This window comes from Zonotrichia albicollis, chromosome 2 (assembly GCF_047830755.1).
Source record: "Zonotrichia albicollis isolate bZonAlb1 chromosome 2, bZonAlb1.hap1, whole genome shotgun sequence".
Taxonomy (NCBI): domain Eukaryota; kingdom Metazoa; phylum Chordata; class Aves; order Passeriformes; family Passerellidae; genus Zonotrichia; species Zonotrichia albicollis.
Window position 1 is genome coordinate 40,707,630 of NC_133820.1, and position 20,710 is coordinate 40,728,339.

At 52.9% G+C, this 20,710-nt stretch overlaps 2 protein-coding genes across 4 annotated transcripts; both read left to right on the plus strand.

Annotated features, from left to right (window-relative positions):
- The first annotated feature begins 4,255 nt into the window (after positions 1-4,255).
- GPR162 (G protein-coupled receptor 162) lies at positions 4,256-7,840 on the plus strand. Its single transcript, XM_005486049.4, has 4 exons — positions 4,256-5,095; positions 5,888-6,077; positions 6,640-6,791; positions 6,955-7,840. The coding sequence occupies exons 1-4, from the start codon at positions 4,256-4,258 to the stop codon at positions 7,480-7,482; spliced, it is 1,710 nt and encodes a 569-aa protein (XP_005486106.2). The 3' UTR covers positions 7,483-7,840.
- Positions 7,841-8,709: 869 nt separating this feature from the next.
- On the plus strand, positions 8,710-19,913 carry P3H3 (prolyl 3-hydroxylase 3). 3 transcript variants are annotated; one of them, XM_014266393.3, is made up of 15 exons: positions 8,710-9,278; positions 9,824-9,976; positions 10,655-10,841; positions 10,969-11,100; positions 11,964-12,097; positions 12,375-12,464; positions 12,777-12,829; positions 13,010-13,068; positions 14,227-14,351; positions 14,476-14,571; positions 15,542-15,692; positions 15,860-15,977; positions 18,346-18,421; positions 18,836-18,976; positions 19,231-19,913. In XM_014266393.3, the coding sequence occupies exons 1-15, from the start codon at positions 8,868-8,870 to the stop codon at positions 19,441-19,443; spliced, it is 2,139 nt and encodes a 712-aa protein (XP_014121868.2). In that variant the 5' UTR covers positions 8,710-8,867; the 3' UTR covers positions 19,444-19,913. The 3 variants fall into 3 exon arrangements, 2 of the variants coding, with proteins under 2 accessions (XP_014121868.2, XP_074390958.1); XR_012578958.1 differs by lacking the exons at positions 18,836-18,976; positions 19,231-19,913 and adding an exon at positions 17,906-18,034; XM_074534857.1 differs by lacking the exon at positions 9,824-9,976.
- Positions 19,914-20,710: the final 797 nt, after the last annotated feature.

A 20,710-nucleotide genomic window follows, 5' to 3' on the forward strand; every position in this document is an offset into this window, starting at 1 on the left:
CTGAACCACCTCAAGGCTGGTCCTCTGTGGGAAAAGCCAGATCATGGCAGCATTGTCACCACCTATCTTCCTCAAAAATATCTCTTACCACCTTCCTGATACTAAGCTGGATCTATTCTAGTGGTTCCTCGTTCTACTCACTGTCTCCAAAAGCGACCCTACTCATGACAGCCATTGCAGTGCAATTCTCTTTTTTACCTCTGGAACTGCCTTGGCTGCTGCCCCTGGGCACGAGAACCAGCAGTACCTCCAGCTTTCTTCCTCAGGAGCCTCTCCCTCTGCTGATCCTACCAATCTTAGATGAAATTCTTTGCTATCTAAGACACTTGGAGTCACATCAGCCTATACTGAGAATGATAAATGAAATCTGTCCTGTCAGCAGGGTGATAAAACAGAGCAGATCCTGGATGAGTAGATCCACTTTAGCAGACAGGATGGTGAAGCAGGAGCAGATCTGCAGAGGGAAGCAGCTGATGATGAAGACTTTTTGGCCACACTGTAAATGTCTGGGAACATACTTCAGACTAGCCCTAGCCCAAAGCAAAGCTGAATTCTCATAGTGGTCAGAGCACATTTGCTGCACATCTTGCAGGTCCTTTCACCTAAATTGTTCATGTTCTCCTAATCCAAACTGAGGTGCTAATGCAGCTGCGCCCTAACTGACCACCAGCATGGATTCCTATCCCAGTTCTGATGGAGGAAAGGAGGATACAGATATTGGCAGACAACAGGCCCTAAAATGCATGAAGATAAGGAAGGTATTGATGCCTTCACTCCAGCAGCAAGACGGGTAACAGGAAAATTAGATGTCTTTTGTCTTGTGAAGACTTTCTAGCCAGGATTGCCCTGGCTGAGGTGACGCAGCTGGATGGGGAGCTTTACCCCTCTGACACAACCAAATCATTGCTCTGAGCACTACTTCCACTCTATCTCCTGTCCTCTCTTCTGCCTTTTCCCTGTCTGTACGACCACACTGTTGGTTGGTGATGGAAGAGGCCACCACAGCAGCTGTGCAAAGGCACCCTGGACATCCGATGCCCTGGGCACCTCGCCCTCCAAGCACCCTATACAGCACCAGCTCTTTGCCTTTCCCCTCACTTCGCAGCCATCTCCCCCACATCTCGCATGGCCCGGGTGCCCCCTCACATCCCTCTTTGGGAAAGGGAGCCGGCGCTTCTTGTCCTGCAAGTGGCCCTGTGGGGCGACCCCGGCCCGTGGGGCAGGAGGGCTGCACACGACGGGGAGCCGCCGAGCCTGGGCCGCGTCCGAGCCGGGCTCCGGGAGCGCGGCCGGCCGCAGCCCGCCCCGTCGGGAGCGGCGGAGGGGCCGGTGCCGCCGGGGCGGGGGCCGGTGCCGGGGCGGCGGCTCCCGCGCCCGTCCGCCCATCCCGCCCCCTGGCTGCTCGGCCCGGCGGTGCTCCCGCCGCCGTCCCCCGCCGGCGCTCCCCGCCCCTCGCCGAGCCCCGCCCGGCGGTGGCCGGAGCGCGGGGCCGGGGCGGCAGCCTGCGGCGGCCGGAGCTGCGGCGGCGGCCGGGCCGGGGGCCGGCACAGCCGGGCAGAGGCGCGCACAGCCGCGCGGGGCGCCCGTCGCCATGGCAGCGCTTGCTCCGGCGAGAGGTAAGATGGGTCCCCCGGCCCCCGCCGCCGCCGCCGCGATCGGCCCCCGCTCCGCCGCCGGCCCCCGCTCCGCCGGGCGCAGGGCGGCGCCGCCGCCGCCTGGCACGGCCGCGCCCCGGGGCGCCCCGCGAGCTCCGCGGCTCCCACCCAGCCCAGCCCAGCCCAGCCCCGGCCGAGCCGCTGCTCTCCGCCGCCGCCGCCGGGCGAGGCTCGGCTCGGGGCGGCCGGAGCCCCGCCGTGGCCGGGCCGCCGAGCGGGAGGCGAGGCGAGGGGGCGGCGGGGCAGCGGCGCGGCTCGGCCCGGCCGGCCGCGTCTCCCGGCACCCCGGCTCTGTGCGCGCTCCTTTGCAACCATTCTGGGTCACCTTCCCCTGCGAGCCCCCTCCCGCGCCTCCCCTGCATCGGCGGCCCCGCGAGCGGCTCCCGGGCTCTCCCCCGCTGTGGGATGGGCGGTGGGGCGCACCAGGGAGCGCGGCCAGGTGAGGACGGGTTTCCCCGACCTGGGCATCCTGCCTTAGCTCGGGGGCACTCCGGTCTCTGCCAGCGGGAGAACCACAGCTTGAAGCAGAATTGGGCCCCAGAGCCAGAAGCAGGAGGATTCCAGCCTCATCGAGCGACCGGTGTGGGCCAGCAGAGCAAGCTGGGGTGGGAAGGGCGGCAGAAGGAGAAGCTGCGAGGAAATTCATTCCCCTGGGATTATCAGAGACGGGTAGTTCGGTAACTGTCTCCAGAGGCCACAGGCCTAACTGCAAGAGTGGTGATACTGGGGGGAAAAAGATGAAACAGAGTAGAATGGGGGCATCGCCAGTCCAGTCATGGCAAACTGCTCCAAGCAGGGAGGAAAGGAGGCAAAGCCTCAGGTGGTCACAGAGAGAGTGAGAAAATACAGAGAGGCAGAAGGAAGGGGGGGTGGGAACTGAGCCACTAGCTCAGGCTGGGGTACTGAGCTGTCAACATAGAGATTAAGTTTACATCTGCACTGGTCAAGACACAGAACAGGCCTGTACCTTCCTGGAATATACTGCTTGGGTGTCCCCTATGGATGAAGACAGAGAAGGGGGTCTGATGGGTAGGACCAGGGAAGGCAAAGGTAAGGAGTCTCAGAAATTAGTAGTCTTGTTCCCTGGGTTTGTGACTGTGGGGGTCCGTGGAGACCAGAACTGCTCCAGCAGAAACAGGTGGCTGAAAGACTTGTGTGTCAAGAAGGTGGAATGGCAGGGTACCATTGGAATGGTGGAATGCACCCATGGATGGGAGCAGCAGGTTAAAAACCAGATCATTGGCAGAGAGAAGCTGCGGTCCAAAGACTGTTGGAGCTGTGGGAGCTGTACAGCTGAAACAAGGGGTGTAGCAGCACATGCATGGGGATGGCAGGGCTGGAATTGCAAGGGATGATGCAGATCAGACCTTCCATGCCAGAAATGGCATTAGCAACACTTTGGGTAGGGAGCCTAGGACTGGAAGGACAGGGAGCATGGTGTGTCTCAGCAGCACTGGCTTGAGTTGGTGGGGATCAGAGTCCAGCCTGAGCTGTGCTGGGACTGGTGCAAATTTGGCTCTTCTGTTTCCTGAAAGACATAGGAAATGCTCCACACTGTCTAAATCATGACAAGGTGTTAGTGTGGGCAAGGAGAGAGAGAGAGAGAGAGAGATCTGGGAAGATAGAATGATCTTAAATTACTTTTTCTCTTTTCTCTCTTCTACAGTGAAACTCATGCCCTGAATCTCCAAGGGAACCTTTGAAAAAGATCTTCCCCTCCCTGCCATCTCCTTATTGTTTGCCAGCTGTGCCCTACGCAGGAAAGCTTTAAAGACCAGCAAAAAGAGAACAGCGAAAAGGACAATGTAGTGAGAGAGCAGTGAGGTCTTGGGTAGGGAGCCCTTTGAATCTTGTTTCTCACCCTTCCCTCTTCGTTGATAGCTCTCTGACAGCCTTGGCAGGAACCTCTACCTGGCCACCAGCGCAGTGGCATTTGGTGAGAGGGGAATTACACTCAGTGTATGCATCACCCTCACTTTTTCATCGAGACCTCTGCTCTTTTTCCTGTCATCTCTGAAACTCTTGCCTAGCTCCTCATTCCCTAGGACACTGGGAAGCAGGCACTTGATTCTGACGAAGTGTTTGGAGTCCCTAGAAGTCCCTGTTTGTGTGTGGCCTTCACCAGTCCCAGCAGAAGGTGGCCTCTGAGTCAGAAGGTGTCTGGTGGGCACATGAAGTAAGGAAATCTTTTTGTCTGGGAGAAGAGTGGAGGAGAGTGATGTAATAGATGGGGAGGAAAAAAAAAAAGTGAGCCCAAGCAAGTGAGGGAAGAAGCACTGGCAAGTGTTCATGAGAGAGAAAAAAGGTGGAAGAAAGAAAAAGAAAGAGAACGAGGGAAAAAAAACAGATGAAAAAGTTAGAACAAGGGGAAGAAATATAATCAAATAGAAGGGAAAGGGAAGACTGGAAGCGAGACAGAGTTGACGGCTGTTCTGCCTGGCACCTGGTGGCAATGCCTTGAGAAACCCTTCCAGCGTGCAAACAACTCACATTGCAGCAGCAGATGAGGAGAGACGTGGCTCCCCCAGTGCTGAGTCCCACTCACCCTCTTACAATATCCCAGCAGCAGAGGCAGGGTGCAGTCTAGCAGGGTTGGCAGCATGGGGGACTCTGAATCAGAGTCCACCTTGCACAACAACTCGCTGTGGTGGCTGGCATGTGGGATGTTAGCTCTGTTGGCCAACTCTTGGATTATCCTCAGCATCACGGCCAAACAACAGAAACACAAGCCTCTGGAGCTGCTGCTGTGCTTCCTTGCTGGCACACACATCCTTATGGCAGCAGTACCCCTCACCACCTATGCCGTGGTGCAGCTGCGGCGCGAGTCCTCCGACTACGACTGGAACGAAAGCATCTGCAAGGTCTTTGTCTCCACCTACTACACCCTGGCGCTGGCCACCTGCTTCACAGTGGCCTCCCTCTCCTACCACCGCATGTGGATGGTGAGGTGGCCGGTCAACTACCGCCTGAGCAATGCCAAGAAACAGGCTCTGCACGCAGTCATGGGGATCTGGATGGTGTCGTTCATCCTCTCCACCCTGCCCTCCATCGGCTGGCACAACAACGGCGAGCGCTACTATGCCCGTGGCTGCCAGTTCATTGTCAGCAAAATAGGGCTGGGCTTCGGCGTCTGCTTTAGCCTCCTGCTGCTCGGAGGAATTGTCATGGGCTTGGTGTGCGTGGGTATCACCTTCTACCAAACCCTGTGGGCGCACAGGAGACGCCGGCGGTGCCACCATCAGAGGGCAGAAGAAGCGTCATCCTGCTCTTCATCAGCACACACCACTTTCAATGTGCCAGCCATTGTGGTGGAGGACGTACGAGGCAAAAGGAGGTCTTCACTGGACGGCTCCGAGTCAGCCAAGACCTCCTTGCAGATGACCAACCTCATAAGCGCCATTGTCTTCCTGTATGACACGCTCACTGGGGTGCCTATCTTGGTAAGCATCCACTTCTCCCTTTTGCCTTCAGAGTCTGCAGTTAAAGCAGATTTGCTTTTCTCTCAAGTTTTAGAGAAGGATCTCTCCTGTCCCACCAGCCGCAGAACTGCCGCATCTGAATCTGTGTTATTCTGAGCGGTGGTTTTAAAAAGATTGCAGTAATTCTCTCATCCTTCCGCAGCAGCATTTTCTTAAATCTAAGCCTGGGGAATACACACCACACAGCTAAAACCACTGTGCAAGTTTTAAGTGGCTAAGAGGAGAGGAAATTATTCTGCAAACTTACTTGCAAAAACAATGAGATTTCTATTTCTCCAGTTTGCTTTTGATACATCAGCTTTAACAGCTGATGCATCCAGTTGTCTTTTTCCTTCTGCTTGTGTGGCTGTAGGCAGCATTCAGGTTTTGGCTAGCCGGTCGATTCTGTGCAAAATCGGAGAGCTGGAGAAGTTCTCAAAAAGAACCCTTAAAAGGGGAGAGGCTGAGTCACAGATTATTTTTTTCCCCAGTGGCTGTGTCCTTTGTTAGCACCTATTTAGCTCCAGCTGGTAACGAGCACAGGAAGAAGGGATGCTAGCACCAGGTCTCATGTTAGAGATATGACAGCTTGGAATATGGTCCAGCAAACCTGGGGCAAAACCCCAGGAGCAGGTTTTCAAGGGACACAGGGTAATTACTGGATGAATCCTTTAGAGACAGATTATGTTCTGCTACAGAATTGATTCGCATTACCTTTCTGCCTTGATCCCTACTTCTGTCTCCTTGGCATTGTTGCTTTTTCTTGCCTTAAAGGTCGTGAGCTTTTTCAGCCTGCGCTATGATACGGCCCCCACCTGGATGGTTCTGGCTGTGCTCTGGTGTTCCATGGTGCAGACCTTGCTGCTCCCCTCTTTCATCTGGTCCTGCGAGCGCTACCGAGCAGATCTCCGCACCGTGTGGGAGCAGTGTGTGGCCATCATGTCTGAGGAAGACACAGAGGATGGTAAGCTGCTCACCAACCCACAGTCACCTCTCTTCACTAACCAACCTCCCCAAAAAACTACAGAGGAAAGAGGGGGGGGGGTCTTTGGGAGAAGGATCTTGTGGTGTTGCGGGTGGCACAGTGACATTCATGTTACAGCTTGAAGTCAGCAACCACAAGAAAATTTATTCTATGGAGGGCTCTGCTGCTCGCAGCCTTAGGACTAGCATCCAGGAAGCATTAGTGCAACATCCTCCTCACTAGTTGCAAGCATAGATACATTGTGTGTGGCTGCCAAACCACAACCGAAGTGACATGCTGGGCCTCAGCCCAACTCGCTCATTCAAGGGTCCAAGACCTGGCAGTGAGCAATTCAAAGGCAAGACAGAAGAAATAGGGCCCTGAGTGGGTGCTTTAGTGCTGCTGCAAGCAGAAAGACAAGGTCCTTGTTCAGAGGTGAGCCCTGAGGGCTGCAAGTAGGGCAGCTCAAGTCAGATAAGCATTAGGATGGTGTCCAGGTGCCCTGATAATGCTCCTCTTCTGACTGAAAAGTGTTGACTGCCGTTCTCGTCTTTGCCAACAGATGGTGTGTGTGATGATTATGGAGATGGCAGGATCTGCAAAGTGAGATTCGATGCGAACGGCGCCGCAGCTGCGAAGCGGGACTCCCGGGACATCAAGCTGCTGCCCATGCACCACATGTTGTTGCCCCAGGACAAGGTGCATTACCTGCAGGTGAGCCAAGAGCAAGAGGGGCAGCCCCACAACCCACTTCCTTCTCTGTCAGGTTCCCACGCCTTTGTGTCCTCTTGACTCTCTTCTCTGCGAACCTCAGCTACTCCCTTCCTGTTCTGACTCTTCAAGTCTTCCATCACCTGCCCCCTTCTCTGTTTTCCAGGTCCCTATCTCACGGAGAATGTCACATGATGAAACTAACATCTTCTCCGCCCACCGCTCTGCTCCATCCTTCCTACACAAGTGGTCTTCATCTGACGACATCCGCATTCCCACCCCCCGCAAGCCCGGGGGCCCTGGTTTCTTGCCTCCCCAGCTGCATGACTACCAGCACCGCCGGCGGCCCCCGGAAGATGAGCTGACGACCCTACAGCAGTTTCTGGAGGGGGGGCTGTTGCCCCGGGGCTCCAGCTCCAGCGCCTGCTTCTTCCGAGATGAGATCACCACGTTCATCGACGAGACACCGCAGCCCAGCCCAGCCTGCAGCCCACGGCACTCCCGTCTCCTGCTCGCATCACGCCGCGACCGCCGCCTCTCCCTCGGCAGCAGGGAGGAGGAGAATTCCGACCGGCCACGGCGCTGCTCCGTGCTTGGCAACGAAGTCTGGCATCTGCAGGATGGAGAGCAGGCACCATGTGAAAGGACCCCAGAGGCCTGCGAGCCACAGACCTTCCAGGACCCCAAACTATGAGGGACAGCATCAAAAACATTCAGTGCCATCACAGTTTTTAAATAAAACTTCAAGCGTTCCCTTTGTCCCGGGACCCAATCACTAATTTGCATTCTCATCTTTCTCGCCGGCAGGCAGAAAACACGGCACCCCATGCTGGTGGGGGAAAGAGAAGTGGGACAGATCCGCAGAAGGGAGCACAAGGGACAGACAGACAGCCTGTGCCTGCTCTCAGGTTACAAACACATCCACCGCTGCCACCGCCACTTGGCACCCTTGCCAGTCCCGTCCCTTTGTGAACTCCACCCTCGCATCCGCTCTGCCCTAAGAGACAAGGCAGGCACAGAATGGTATTAAAATTCTATATTTGGAGTGTCAATCGTGTGTCTGTTTTTAAAATACTATATTAGTAATAATTTTGTTTCCATAGAAACAAAATTATTGGCCCGGTGTTTAATGAAGCTTCACAGGCTTCTGGAAGGGAAATGCAAAATGTGCGAGGCTCCTTTCCTCCCTCTTCATCCTTCCTTGTCAGTTTCTCTGAAAGGCAGCAGATGCTTAGCAGCCGAGGAAAGTGAATGATGCCCTTAGAGGAGTTGTCATGGGAGACTGGGTGAAAGGTCTTTTGTCCATTTCAGATGTGGTGCTAAGCAGGAGAGGCCTCAAGTTTTTAACACTGCTCAGCAAAAGGTTTTGCTTTGAAGCAACTCCAGGCTTGGAAAGAATTAAATTCTCTCCAAGAAGATCCTGACCCTTAACATCTTATTTCACCAGTGCAAGCTGTTGATTCCAGTGCAAACTTTGTGTGAAACTTCTAATGGCCCAAACTTCTCAGACAAACAGGAAAGCTGACAGAAGCTTCTGAGGGAAGTCCCCCCTCAATTGCCCCCATCAGCAAAGCTAGGAGTGGTGAGGTCTGGAGCAGGCTCCTGCGCCAGACACTATTCTTGGCAGGGAGGTGTGAGAGTACTGTGTGGGAGATGGACCTTCTGGCTGGTATTGGCTGTCATTCCAGCCAAGGGCAAAGGTTTGGCATTGTCCCAGGGGAGGCAGTGTCAGAGGGAGATAGGTAGCCTGTCATGCCCAAGGCAGTTCTGCGTGTGATGGCAGTATGAAGTGTCCAAGCGTGACTCCAAGGAGAGGCGTCCTTGGAGGCCTTTGAGTGACCCACCCCAAAGGGAGGGTTCGCGCTGGGGAGGCCGCCCGGACCAGGGGCCCGTCAAACACAGCGGCGGCGGCAGCACAGGAGCCCCCGAGGCAGCGGCGGCTCTCGGCCGGCACAGCGGGACTTGGGCCGAGCCTTCCCGCCCACCGCGGCCCCGGACCGGCGCCGCCCCCGGGGTGGGCCGAGCCCGGGGCCCGCCAGGACCCCTTCTCCTCCTCCTCCGCCTTCTCCTCGCCGAGCCATGGCCTCGCTGCTGTGCCTCAGCCTGCTGGCCGCCGCCGCGGCCGCCACGTCGCCGGGCCGGCTGGTGCCGTTCGACCTGCTGTACGCGGACGGCGTGAGGGCGTACCTGGCGCGGGACTGGGCGCGGGCGGCCGAGCTGCTGCAGCGCGCCCTGCACAGCTACGCGGGGCTGCGGGCCGCCCGCCGCGCCTGCCGCGCCGCCTGCGCCCGCCAGGAGCCCTTGGGCGGCGGGCCCGGGCGCTGGGAGGCCGCGCTGCTCGGGCCGGTGCTGCAGCGCGCCCGGTGCCTGCAGCAGTGCCTGGGCCGGCGGCTGCGCCCCGCGCCCTCCGCGCACCGCGCCAGCCGCGCCGTGCGCCGCGACTTCGAGCGCAGGGAGCCCTACAACTACCTGCAGGTGGCCTTCTTCCAGGTGGGCACCGGCCCGGGCGCGGGTGGGAGTGTGCGCCTCCCGCGGTGCTGTCCCGGGAGGGGCGGGCGTGGCACGGCTCTCCTGGAGGGTCGCCGGGCAGCCGGGGGGTGAACGCCTTTCCCTCAGCCTCGAGGGAACCTTACTGATGCGCACAAATATCTGCAGGGGGGTTGCCAGGGGAATGGAGCCAGGTTCTTCTCACTGGTGCCAGCCACTACAAGAGGCAACAGGCAGAAACTGGTGCACATGAAGTTCCATCTTTAGGTGGAATATTAGGAAGAACTTTACTATGCGGCTGACCATGCACTGGAACAGATTGCTCAGAGCAGTTGTGGAATCTCCCTCACCAGAGACATTCCAAAACCATCTGGATGCAATCTGGTGCCATGTGCTGTAGGACGACCCTGCTTGTGTAGAGAGGTTGGAGCAAATGACCCACTGTGGCCTCCTCCAATCTGACCCATTCTGTGAAGCCGGGAAGCAGCTGGGCTGAACGGTGGGCGTGAAGCAGGAGCATGACAGGCGCCGCTGCCTTTTCTCCTCAGCTGAAGAAGCTGGATCAGGCTGTGTCTGCCGCTCACACCTTCTTCGTGGCTAATCCCCAGCACCTCCAAATGCGGGAGGACATCGAGAAGTACCGGCGTATGTCAGGGGTGAAGTCAGACAGCTTCCAGGACCTGGAGGCCACGCCATACTGGGTGAGGGCTCAGTGCAGAGCCACGTATGAGCAGCTCTTACTCCACCCTAGGGACCGGTCTGGGGCCCTGATCTGTTCCCACACAAAGGCCATGGCTTGAGACAGGCCCCCAACACACAATCATAGAGAGATTTAGCCCGGAAGGAACCTTTAATGATCACCTAATCCAAGTCCCCTGCCATAGGCAGGGACACCTTCCACTAGATCAGGTTGCTCAATGCTCCATCCAACCTGGTCTTGGAACACTTTGAGGGATGGGACATCCACAGCTTCTCTGGGCAACCTGCTTCAGTTTTTCCTAACAGTCATCATCAAAGTATCTTATCTCCAGTCCAAAAAATATTTTATCTTCCATCAAAACACTTTTTCAGTTTAATACTGTCACTACAGGCCTTGGTCTAAAGTCTTGCTCAGACCCCTTTGTGTCTGAAAGGCTGCATGAAGATCTCCCTGCAGCCTTCTCTTCCAGGTGAGGACAAACTACTGCAAGTGTGACAGAGAGACTTTTTGATGACAGTTATTTGGCTTTAGTGTGGGATTTGCTGTCACTGTGTGGTTGACTGTGCATGGGCAGGCGGGCCCCTTTATGTCAGCACCACGCTATGAGCGATTCAAAAGTCTCAGGGCATCCTTTGGTGTCACCCACACTGATGAGGGGACCTGGATCTGTCCTTCACAGGAAGCATATGAGACTGGTGTGCAGCACTATGATGCAGATGAATACCTGCAGGCTGTGGCCAGGCTGGAGGAGTCACTTTCAGAGGCCCTGTCAGCACTGGAAGAGTGTCGTGCCCTGTGTGAAGGGCCTCGGGATGATGAGGATGAGGAGGAGGAAATGCAGCCTGGCCTGTATGAAGCCATTGCAGGTAGTGTTAGAGGCAGGGAGGGTTGGGTAGGAAGGCTGTGCTCCCCACACTGAGCACATCCCATCACCCAGCACTCCTGTCTGGAATAAGTGTGAGCATCTGCCTTTCTTGCTGTTCTCTCTTGCAGCCCATTATATTCAGGTTTTGAAGTGCAGGCAGCAGTGCGTCCTGGAAATTGCCACAAAGCCGGGGAGAATTTCTGCCACAGAAGATTTCATACCCTCTCATCTTGATTTGCTACAGTTTGCCTACAGCCAGGGTGAGCAGAGCCACAAACCAGCAGGTTGTGCTGTGGCACCCCTGCACTTGTCCTTTGCCTCTGATCCTGGAGGGCAGCTTGTCATGGGGAAAAACGGCACACTGACCTGAACTCTACTTCTGTTTGCCCCCTAACTCTTCCCAGAACCTCTGTTCAGGACTGTGGCCTTGGGAGATGTCCCTTGTGGTCTCATTCAGTCTCATTGCCCAGGTTCTGTGGTGTGAGGCTGTTTCCACATCTTTCCTCCAGCACACTTTTTCAGGATCTTGTTCCAGCTATTTGCTGAGTGTTTTATACCCTCCTTTTCAGTACCTGGCTCCAGGGCAGGCTCCCACTTCCTGCCTAGAGGCTGCACATGCATATCACCTCAGCAGTGGTGTTCCTTCTGAGGCAGGCCTACCTGCTGAACTGATGGCCTGGCATGACACTGGTCATCCTGTCACTCTGTCACTTCACACATCCCTCAGCCCTTCTTTTGCATACCCCTGCTCCTCCCCACGCTGACCCAACTGTTCCTTATTTCCTCTGTCAGACCACTGGGAAAACTTGTATCTCAAAGATGCTGCTAGACCCCTCATTTTGTCTGTTGCATGAGAGAAGTGGAACCATCTCTCTTTCAAAATACACTTACTTTTATTCTGTTTCTTCTAAACCATCTCCCAGTCAGTATTAAAGGCGTACCTGTTCTGTACCAGGGTCATTACCATCACTGGGTGGAGGCCCAGCTAGGCAGGGGCTGGTGTGTGTTGGTGTAAGGCCAGCTGCCAGGTCCTGCCAGGGACACTGGGTGCTGCTGGCCTGTACACATCCCTGCTCAAGTCTCTCAGAGACATCTGTGTTATTCTCCTCTGTCCCTGCACAAGTTGGGAACCAGACACTGGCTGCTGAATGTGCTGCTTCCTACTTGCTGTTCTATCCCACGGACGAGCCCATGTTGGAGAAGATGAAGCAGTATCGCACAGAGCTGGGAGGGGACGCAGCTGTCACAGCCAGACAGGTAGGTACAGCTCCAGGTCTGTCCCTGCTGCTCCTCCCCTGTCCCACAGGACAGGATCACAGTCCATGAGACAAAAAAGGGAAGGTGTTTCACTGCAGACATGTGCCAAGGCCAGGACTGAGGAAACTGGAATTTAGTCTGTCACAGTCAGTGTCCCTTGAGGCCAAAAACAGGCATTAATTGTGCACAGCAGTGGGATGGGACAGGCTTCTGCCCTAGACAGGGATTGGGTTGTCTTTTGTGAGGTGGTTGTTTGACAGTCTCTTTTCTTCCTTAGAGTATTCAGCATTATGTGCAGAGATCTTTGATGGAGAAGAAGTTGATTTATTATGCAGTGGAGCATCTGGGAGAAACTTTTCATGACCCTGTAAGTAACAATATCATTTTAATCTTCCTGCCATGGTTTCACCAATTGTTCACAATCTCAGTTGTCAGAATTCACTTTAGTGGGCCATGACCAGATGCTGATGAGAAGGACCCCCAAGTCCTTATGAGGTGGATCTTTAAGGCCTTTCTTCTGCTCCAGGACTGAAGTTAATTTGAAATTGCTGCTGTAACCATAAGCATTGGCTCAATTTGTCTGTCCTGAGAAGTGGGCCACAGTGGTTGGTCTGATACTCACTGAAGAAGCAGTGCAAGGTTTGTTGTCTACTGAACCACCTGTGTTTTTTTCCTACAGGATCTCTGGACTCCAGATGAGCTGATTCCTGAAAACCTAAGGGAGAAACACAGGTAAGATTGGGCAGGTCAGCTAGGACTGCAGTATAAGTAGGGGTGGTACAAGGAACAGTAATACCTCGAGAAATGGGCACAAAAGGAATGGGAAGGATGTGAAATGCTGCTACAGAGGAGGGTTGGGCACAGCTCTGTGTACTGACAGCCCTGGTCTCTGCTTTTTCCCTCGTTCCCGAGAGAGGATCAGGAGAAGCAAAAGCAGGAAACTCTGGATGTGGAAGAGAGGGAGAAGAGGGGTGAGTAAAAAAGAGCTTGAAGGAGGTCTTGGATGCAGTCAGCCAGACTTACTCAGGCTAAATGCTGTCTTCCACCCTTAGACATTTGAATGCTAACATAGATGCAGACTGACTTGAATAGCTCAGCAAGTCTTCTCACTGTTCTTTTCTTCCTCTTTGGTGCATGTGTAATCTTGCAAAATCTCACTGCGTACATCTCTGGCATGCAAACTCAAAGGGCACTGCGGCTGGAGAAGCTGAGGACAGCCTGAATGTGTGACAAGCCTGTGGACATGCAGATTCCTGTTCAGTGTGCCAGCAGTGTCTACACCAAACCTGGTTCAGCTCCACCAGCCCAACTTCAATCAACACTTTTCCGAAAGGGACACGAAGGGAGGGGCCAAGAAATGGAAACTGGAAGCAGACAATGTAGCTTGGGCAAGTCTTTCCCTGAAAAGCAGAAGTTCAAGGGGTTTGTGGCTGAATGATGCAGGTTGCAGTGCAGAGTTTCGTGTTCTTGTGGTCCCCTATTCTTATGTGTGGATGCAGATCCTCTGGAAGGGCTCAGTCATGGAGTCTTTGCTTGAAATGACCCTGAGTGGTTCTCTGCTGTGGCACTTGTGAGAGCAGAGCCTTCTCAGGGCCTGATGAGGGCATTCCTCATCATCCAGAGGTCAGAGAGGGTAGGGAAAAAGGCCAAAGATCAAAAAGCTAAATCATCAGCTAATATCCAGTGCTTCTCTTTGGGGTGAAGAAAGCAGAAAGATTCACCAGAGATAGTTCTTAGATAAGATGTTGATGAAAGATGATTGAAAGGAGGGTTGATGGAGGTGTTTACCTGCTTCTTTTCTCCAGAGCCTCACTCCAGTAGGCTGGACCTGCTCTGCTCTGCAATCCACAGTGCACTCAACTTCCCCCAGCTCCCTGCTGCTCTCCCAGCAAGTCCCAAGTCTCTGCTGGCTCCTGAAGCACGTGCTGTAGGCCAGCTTCCCCAGCTGGTGCTCTGGTTCCCCTGAAGCATGTGAGGGGTCTGCGAGGAGCAGGCTCTTCTGGGGAACTGTCCTGTCTTCTCCAAGAATGTAGAGTGTCTCTCCACTTCCTTGTCCAGGCGGGGGGTTGGTGTCTGAGGGAGTCTTGTCCAAAGCCTCATCATGCCTGTCTGTGCTTGCTTCTCAACAGGTGCTTTGCCTTTTGAGGGCATTGCTGTCACGATGGATTCCCAGCAGATGAATGGAACCCAGCGGGTTGTGTTCGACAGAGTGCTGACGGAGTCTGAGTGTAAGGACCTTCTCCGACTGACAAAGGTGAGGCCAGGACCCTGTAAGAACTCCTGTCTGTGTACTTTCCTCCTCAGCAGGCAGGGCAGTAGGGTTTGCATGGAGGAGAGCTGGCAGCCTAATGCATGTCATCTGTATCCTTGTGTTCCAGGCAGCAGGGGAAGCAGGAGATGGGTACCGGGCAAGGCGGTCGCCTCACACCCCACATGAGAGATTTGAAGGGTTAACTGTTTTGAAGGCCGTGCAGGTAAAATGCATCTGTGAGTCTGCTGTCTTCTTAATTGTGCAGAAAGAGAGTTTGCCACCTGAGTGTTTTCTTCTGTGGATTGCACTCTGGGTGGTGTCATGGGTGTGCTGTCTCCCTCACAACACTCGTGGGCTCCTCTGGCCTGCTTCCTCCTCAGTCACATTCAGGGATGTTGTACGTGGAAGGCTTGACAAGTGCTTTCTCTTCTGTGAGGCAGGGTTTGTCCCTGTGAGGTAGCCTTACAGACATGCTTAGTTTAGAGCTGGAGAATAAATTAAAGTAGAAGGAGCCTCTTGAGATCTCCAATCTGACCTCCAGCTTACAGCATGTCTAATTCCAAAGCTAGATGAATTCCCTCGATTCTTTGCCTAGGCAAGTTCTGAACATTTCCAAGGGTGGGGATTCTACAGCTTCTTTGGGCACCTTTTTTGGAGCTGTACCAGTCTTGTGAGGGTGAAATTTTTCTTCATATCTAGCCAAAATTTCCCTTGCTGCAGCTTTTATCTGCTGCCTCTTTTCAGTGAGTCTCTTTGAGGAGACACTGTCTCCATTTCCTCTGTAACCCTCTTTTAGGTGACAGGAGGCTGGACTTAGATGTTCCTTTGGCCTTCTCTTCTCTAGACTGAAGAAAGCCAGATCTTTCAGCCTCTTTTTCTAAGTCATGTGTTCCAACATTCCTGCCATCTTAGGACTCTTCATTCAAGACTCACTTCAGTCTCCGAGTATCTCTTGTGTAGTGGGAGATCCAAAATGATGCAGCTTTCCAGATGTGGCTTCATGGGCCAAGGAGAAGGAAATAATTGCTGTGCTGTAAAGTTGTACTCCTGAGTTATAATTAAATGAGAAAATGTCTTCTTTTCTTGCCTGAGTGACCACAGGAGACAAAGGTCTCTTCTTCTGTGCTGTATACGTGTATCAGTTCTTAGAGTGTCTTTGTAAGTATTGTAACAGACTTGTTTTTCACTTGTAGCTGGCCCAAAATGGGGACGTGGAATGGAGAGACGCCAAATTGCTTCTGCAGGCTAGTGAGAAATCTCGAAGAATCATAGAGTCCTATTTCACTCCTGGAAAGAAACTCCATTTTTCATTCACACACCTTGTGTGCCGCAGAGCTGTAGACGGTAAAGAACCTTTCATGCTGTTAGTCCCTGTCTCCCAGAGAGTCTCCTCACTCCCAGCCATGTGCTCTCAGGAAAATATCCTCCTTTTATTCTCACTGTACCCCTTTCTCTCTGCTTTATCCTTTCTGAAGCTGAAAATGTCCATATTCATTTTTGTGTATTTTCAGGGAAACAGGAAGGTCGCATGGATCTTAGTCATCCTGTCCATGCTGACAATTGTCTCTTGGATCCTGAGGGGCAAGAGTGCTGGAAAGAACCTCCTGCCTATGTGTACAGGGACTACAGGTAAGAGCACCTGCATTAGATCATGTGAAGATATCCCTGGCCCCATCAGAGGATGAGCTTAGCTTATAGAAACCTGCTGATGGTTGGCTCAAAGCCATCAAGAACGGTAGCATCAGGCAGAAGGCTGCATCAGCAGCTTCAGAAGGAGCTGAATAGGAGTGAAACACCTTCCCTGGGCTGGGAAGACCTGCCCTTTTTCCCCTCCTTGCTTGACACAGCCAGCTTTAACAGCGAGCGGAATGAGGCTGGGAGGCTGCACAGGTTAGAACCATGATATCAAGCTGCTATCTTGTGGGTCTGCCACAGTACTACAGTCAGCTGCCAGCCCTTTTGACAGGCTGTTTCTCATAGCTGAGTTCCATCTTTTACAGAATTCTGTGAATTACAGGAAAGGGATAGTCAGGCTCCTTGGATTCCTTTTGTTTGAGCAGTGTACTTCAGTGCCTATTCTCTCAAGATTCACTGCAAATACTTTATGTTGGGTTTTTCCATTCCACGTTAGAGTTTATGTTTTTTCCAGCCTGTGGCAGGTTTTGTTACTCCTCTGTGAAAGAACCTGAAATATAGTTTAATGGTGATGCCAGTTGTTGCACACTGCAGCCAGATGAGGTCAGTTCACTACAGCTGATTCCTCCAACTTGCTATCTCATCCCTGAGCATCCAGAAATTTTATTTGTCTTTTCTTTGAATGGTAGCTGTATCCAGAGCAGAAATCTCTATGCAGATACGATGAAGATATGGCACTTAGAGGGAATTCCATTATCACTGAGTTGTTTCCCTTCACATACCAGTGTTTACTTGGTGTAACCAGATTGTAAAGTTACCAGACTTTGTTGTTTAACCAGTTAGATCTCCGTCCCTCCTGTGAGAAAGCTGTCCTGTCCCTTCACTGCTCCCTGGGTTCTCTGACTTCCACTTGAATGGATGTAAAATACCTTCTGGGGATCTATGCCACTGACATATTTTTGGGAGCATCCCTGTCCTCTTGCAGCTTGAGCTGTGACTGCCCAACCAGCTTAAGGGCTGAGCTCTTACAGTGTCCTTTTGAATGAAGTGCCTGTGTTCCAAACTTCCTGGATCTTTCCTGTGAATCTCTGCTATGGGCATTAATGATGATATTGAGCAGGATTGGACCTAGGGGCCCATGAGTTCCGGTGATGCCGCTCTGGGTGCACAGTGCTCCTTTGGATGCCAGCAGTGCACTGGTTCCTGTGTGCTGGTCATGCTCACCTTCACCTTCTCTTTTCATTAGAAATTTCCCCTCTGGCACCATTCTGAGTCCTTTTACCACAGTCCAAACTGCTGAGATTGAGCATGTAGTGTTTCCTTGGAAAATGCACTATTTTTTCAAACATTATGTGGGTAGCCCAATCTGCTTTTAGTACCCCAGTGTTACATTTTAAGACCATTTTCCATTTGCTTCTTGTCCTCCAATTACCCTTCTCAGAAATGGAGTCTAAAGCCCTGCAGACTATTGAGGTCAGGATAACACTGTTTATGCTTCAACCATTATCCCTGCCTTCCTGTCCCTTTGGACGTGAGAGAGCTGTCCTTGCTTTTCTCCACTCATGTCACCCCTCTGGCTTCACAGCCTTACTAAAGCCCTGTGGCAGAAGAGCTACAACTTCCTGGGTTCCAGGGCTGGTAATCCTCTCACTGCACTTATGTCCTTAATGTTGCTTCAGCAACCACTGTGTTCATTTGTATGTCTTCCTCTCTGTCCCATTAACTAAGAGCCTCTGTTGTTCCTCTGTTGTTTTCTATCAGCATAATTGAATACCAAGAAGAACCTGGGCAGTTTGTGGTCCATTCTTTCACCTACTTGACTGTGGACTCACCTGTGCTGTACAGTGGCCTCACTACTTCTCTTTTTGTATAACTTTAGTAAAGAAGTTTCTTGGTTTAATTTTCTTTTCTACATGCACCAGGCCTCTTTTTGATCATTCCAATTCTGATGTTACCCTGAAATTCCTTGTCTGTTGAGAATGGCTTCCTTTGCTGATCAGTCTCCTCTTCCGGGACTTGGATTATTCCCAACCTTGAAACATAAACAACAGGTTAGAAACAAAGTCTGTCAAGCCCAGGGCATTGTCACAGCAGTGCCACAGATGCAGGCTGCAGGGGATTAAGAACAAGCCAAAATAAAACGGGACAAGTGTGTAGAGCTAATTCCCTGGCATACTCTCCCAGCCTCCTGGCTTGCAGCTCAGGGACTCCCCTGAGCTAGGCACTGCTGTATTTAACACCCTCAGATGGATTTTCCTGCTAACTGGTCTACTTGCTTTTCAACCTGTGACAAGGAGTGTGGGGAATCACCTGGGAGGAATAAGCTTCACCCTACATATGTACTCTTTCTTTTTGTCCACAGTGGCATTCTCTACCTCAATGATGACTTCCAAGGTGGAGGCCTTTTCTTCACTGAAATGGACACTGTGACTGTCACAGTAAGTCTGAGACTGGCCCAAAGAGGGAGAGAGAACTGAGGGCGAGACTTAGTCTTTGCAGGAGGAAACTGGTTGGTTATCGGATCCCACCACTCCAAAAAACAATCCAGTGCTGGTGCAGTGTCAGATTCAAATAGGGACAGCTAAAGGGAAATTGAGGCAAATCTCAGACAGGGGAGAGTTTGACTCTTTCCTAGCTGAGATTTTCCAGGCTCTTCCAGTCTGTGACCTTTGTTGCCCCATTGATTCTCTCTGTCCCTCTCCAAGGCCTGCCTTGCTCACAGACTGGCTGTAGGTGCCTACCAGCTCTCTGCACTTCCACGTTCCCACAGGGCGTGTGACCTCTGTAGAAGGACTGTGTCATCTAGAGCAGGGGTCTGCTGGCTTCACAGTCTCTTGTCTCTCTCCTGGCAGGCCGAGGTGCGTCCCAAGTGTGGGAGGCTGGTGGCCTTCAGCTCTGGCAAGGAGAACCCGCACGGCGTGTGGGCCGTGAGGCGCGGCAGGCGCTGCGCCATTGCCCTCTGGTACACGCACTCCCTGGAGCACGCTGAGCAGGTGAAGGGCATGCTGAAGGGACAAAGTACCTCCAAGTGAGATCAAATCCCACTGAGGAACAGCTTCTGGGCTTTCCCTTGGGGCAGGGCACCGTGCAGCACCTGGGGGTTGCCCTTGGACAGGGTGTGTGGTGGAGGGGCCAGCCTGGGATGGGTCCTGCAGAGGGGAATTGGGTTCTGGAGCAGTCGGGTGGATGTGTTTCATCAAGACCCCAGCAGGGAGGATTCACATCATTTCTGTCTCCATGGCTGCAGGAACGGGTGAAGGCAGATGAGCTGATGGAGCAGAGGGCCATGGAGCAGGACCAGCCTGATGGAGATAAACATCAGGGAACTGATGGCAGCAGCAGATCCTCCTCAGAGCCTCGTGCTCCCAGCCGTGCAGCCAAGCCTGCAGATCAGAGACAGAAGCCTGGCTTGGACAGGAAGCAGCAGCCCAAGGTGCTACGGGCCAGAGATGAGTTCTGAGTGCATGGGGCCCTGTGGACTGTCACACAGCCTGGCCTGGCAGGTCACGGGAGGACCGGGACCACAGAGGCCTGGGGCAGTGTCGTAGTGTGGTAGAGCTGTAGTGATGGGGAGGCGTGCAGCTTTCTTCTCTGTGGTGTCCCAGCAGCTGAAAAATGGGAGAAGGACACAGTGTGGAAGTCAGTGACACCAGGAACTTTCTTCACTGCCTCACCATGTTTGTCTCACTGAGAAGCAAGAAGACAAGGTTTTCTCACCCCACTCCTCTCAGTGCCAACTTCTTGGTTATCCAGGCTAAATCTGACACGGGGGAGGAGGAGCCTGGAGTCTTTCAGTGTGGGCTGTCTCATTCAGGAACTCTAAAGCCTTTGAATTTCCTAAGCACCTGCAAACTCCAGAACCTTGCAAAGTGACCTGAGACAGGAGAGGTGAAGGACTGTGAATAGATGGAATAAAAGCCAAATGCTGGACACAGATATTGATGGGAGCTTGAGTCTGTATTACCAGGGAGACATGCACACTTGTTTCTGATTGAAATTTAATTAACAAATGATGGGAGGAGATTGAGCCCTCAGTGAAAGATAACAGAGTATTTACCCAGATGTCAACTACTTCCAATAAGGGAGAACAAGAGAGAAAGTCAGCTGTGACGTGGCTAATGTGGAAAGGGTGAGGAGTGCTTTTAAGAAAAAGCACTGTACACTCACGTTTCCCTGTAGCAAGACCTCTCTTTTTTTGTTTTCATTTTTTCCCTGTCTCCATGCACTAAATTGTCCCTGAAAGCAGAAGAGAGATTTTGTTTATAATTTTCCACCCTGATAGAAAGACAATCTGCTGTCACTGCCCAGGGGATTAGTGTCCCGAGATGGGATTATATTGTAGCCAAATAGGAATTGAATGGGGTGGATATAGAGTATCTAAAAGAGCAGTGACCCTTTTCCTGGGAAGCATTAGAGCAAGAGATCAATCTGTGGTCATGACATACTCAAGCCTTGATGAGTTGTGCATGGAGACCCCCAGTGCAGCTCAAGTGGAAGAAATCTGTAGAGCCAGGGCCTGTGGTGTGAGAGATGGGTGAGTGATCCCCTTGTCACTGTTGGCAGAGGGCCGCTGCTCCATGGGAAGGGAAGTCCTTCCTTAATCTGAGTCCTGACGCTTCTTAACATGCAGGCCTGGGAAACCTGTGCTGGCAACCCTTTTTACTTCCCATCCCCTCCCCAGGGTCCCAGGAAAACGTTTGATTGCGCATTTCAAATTCCCTCTCCCT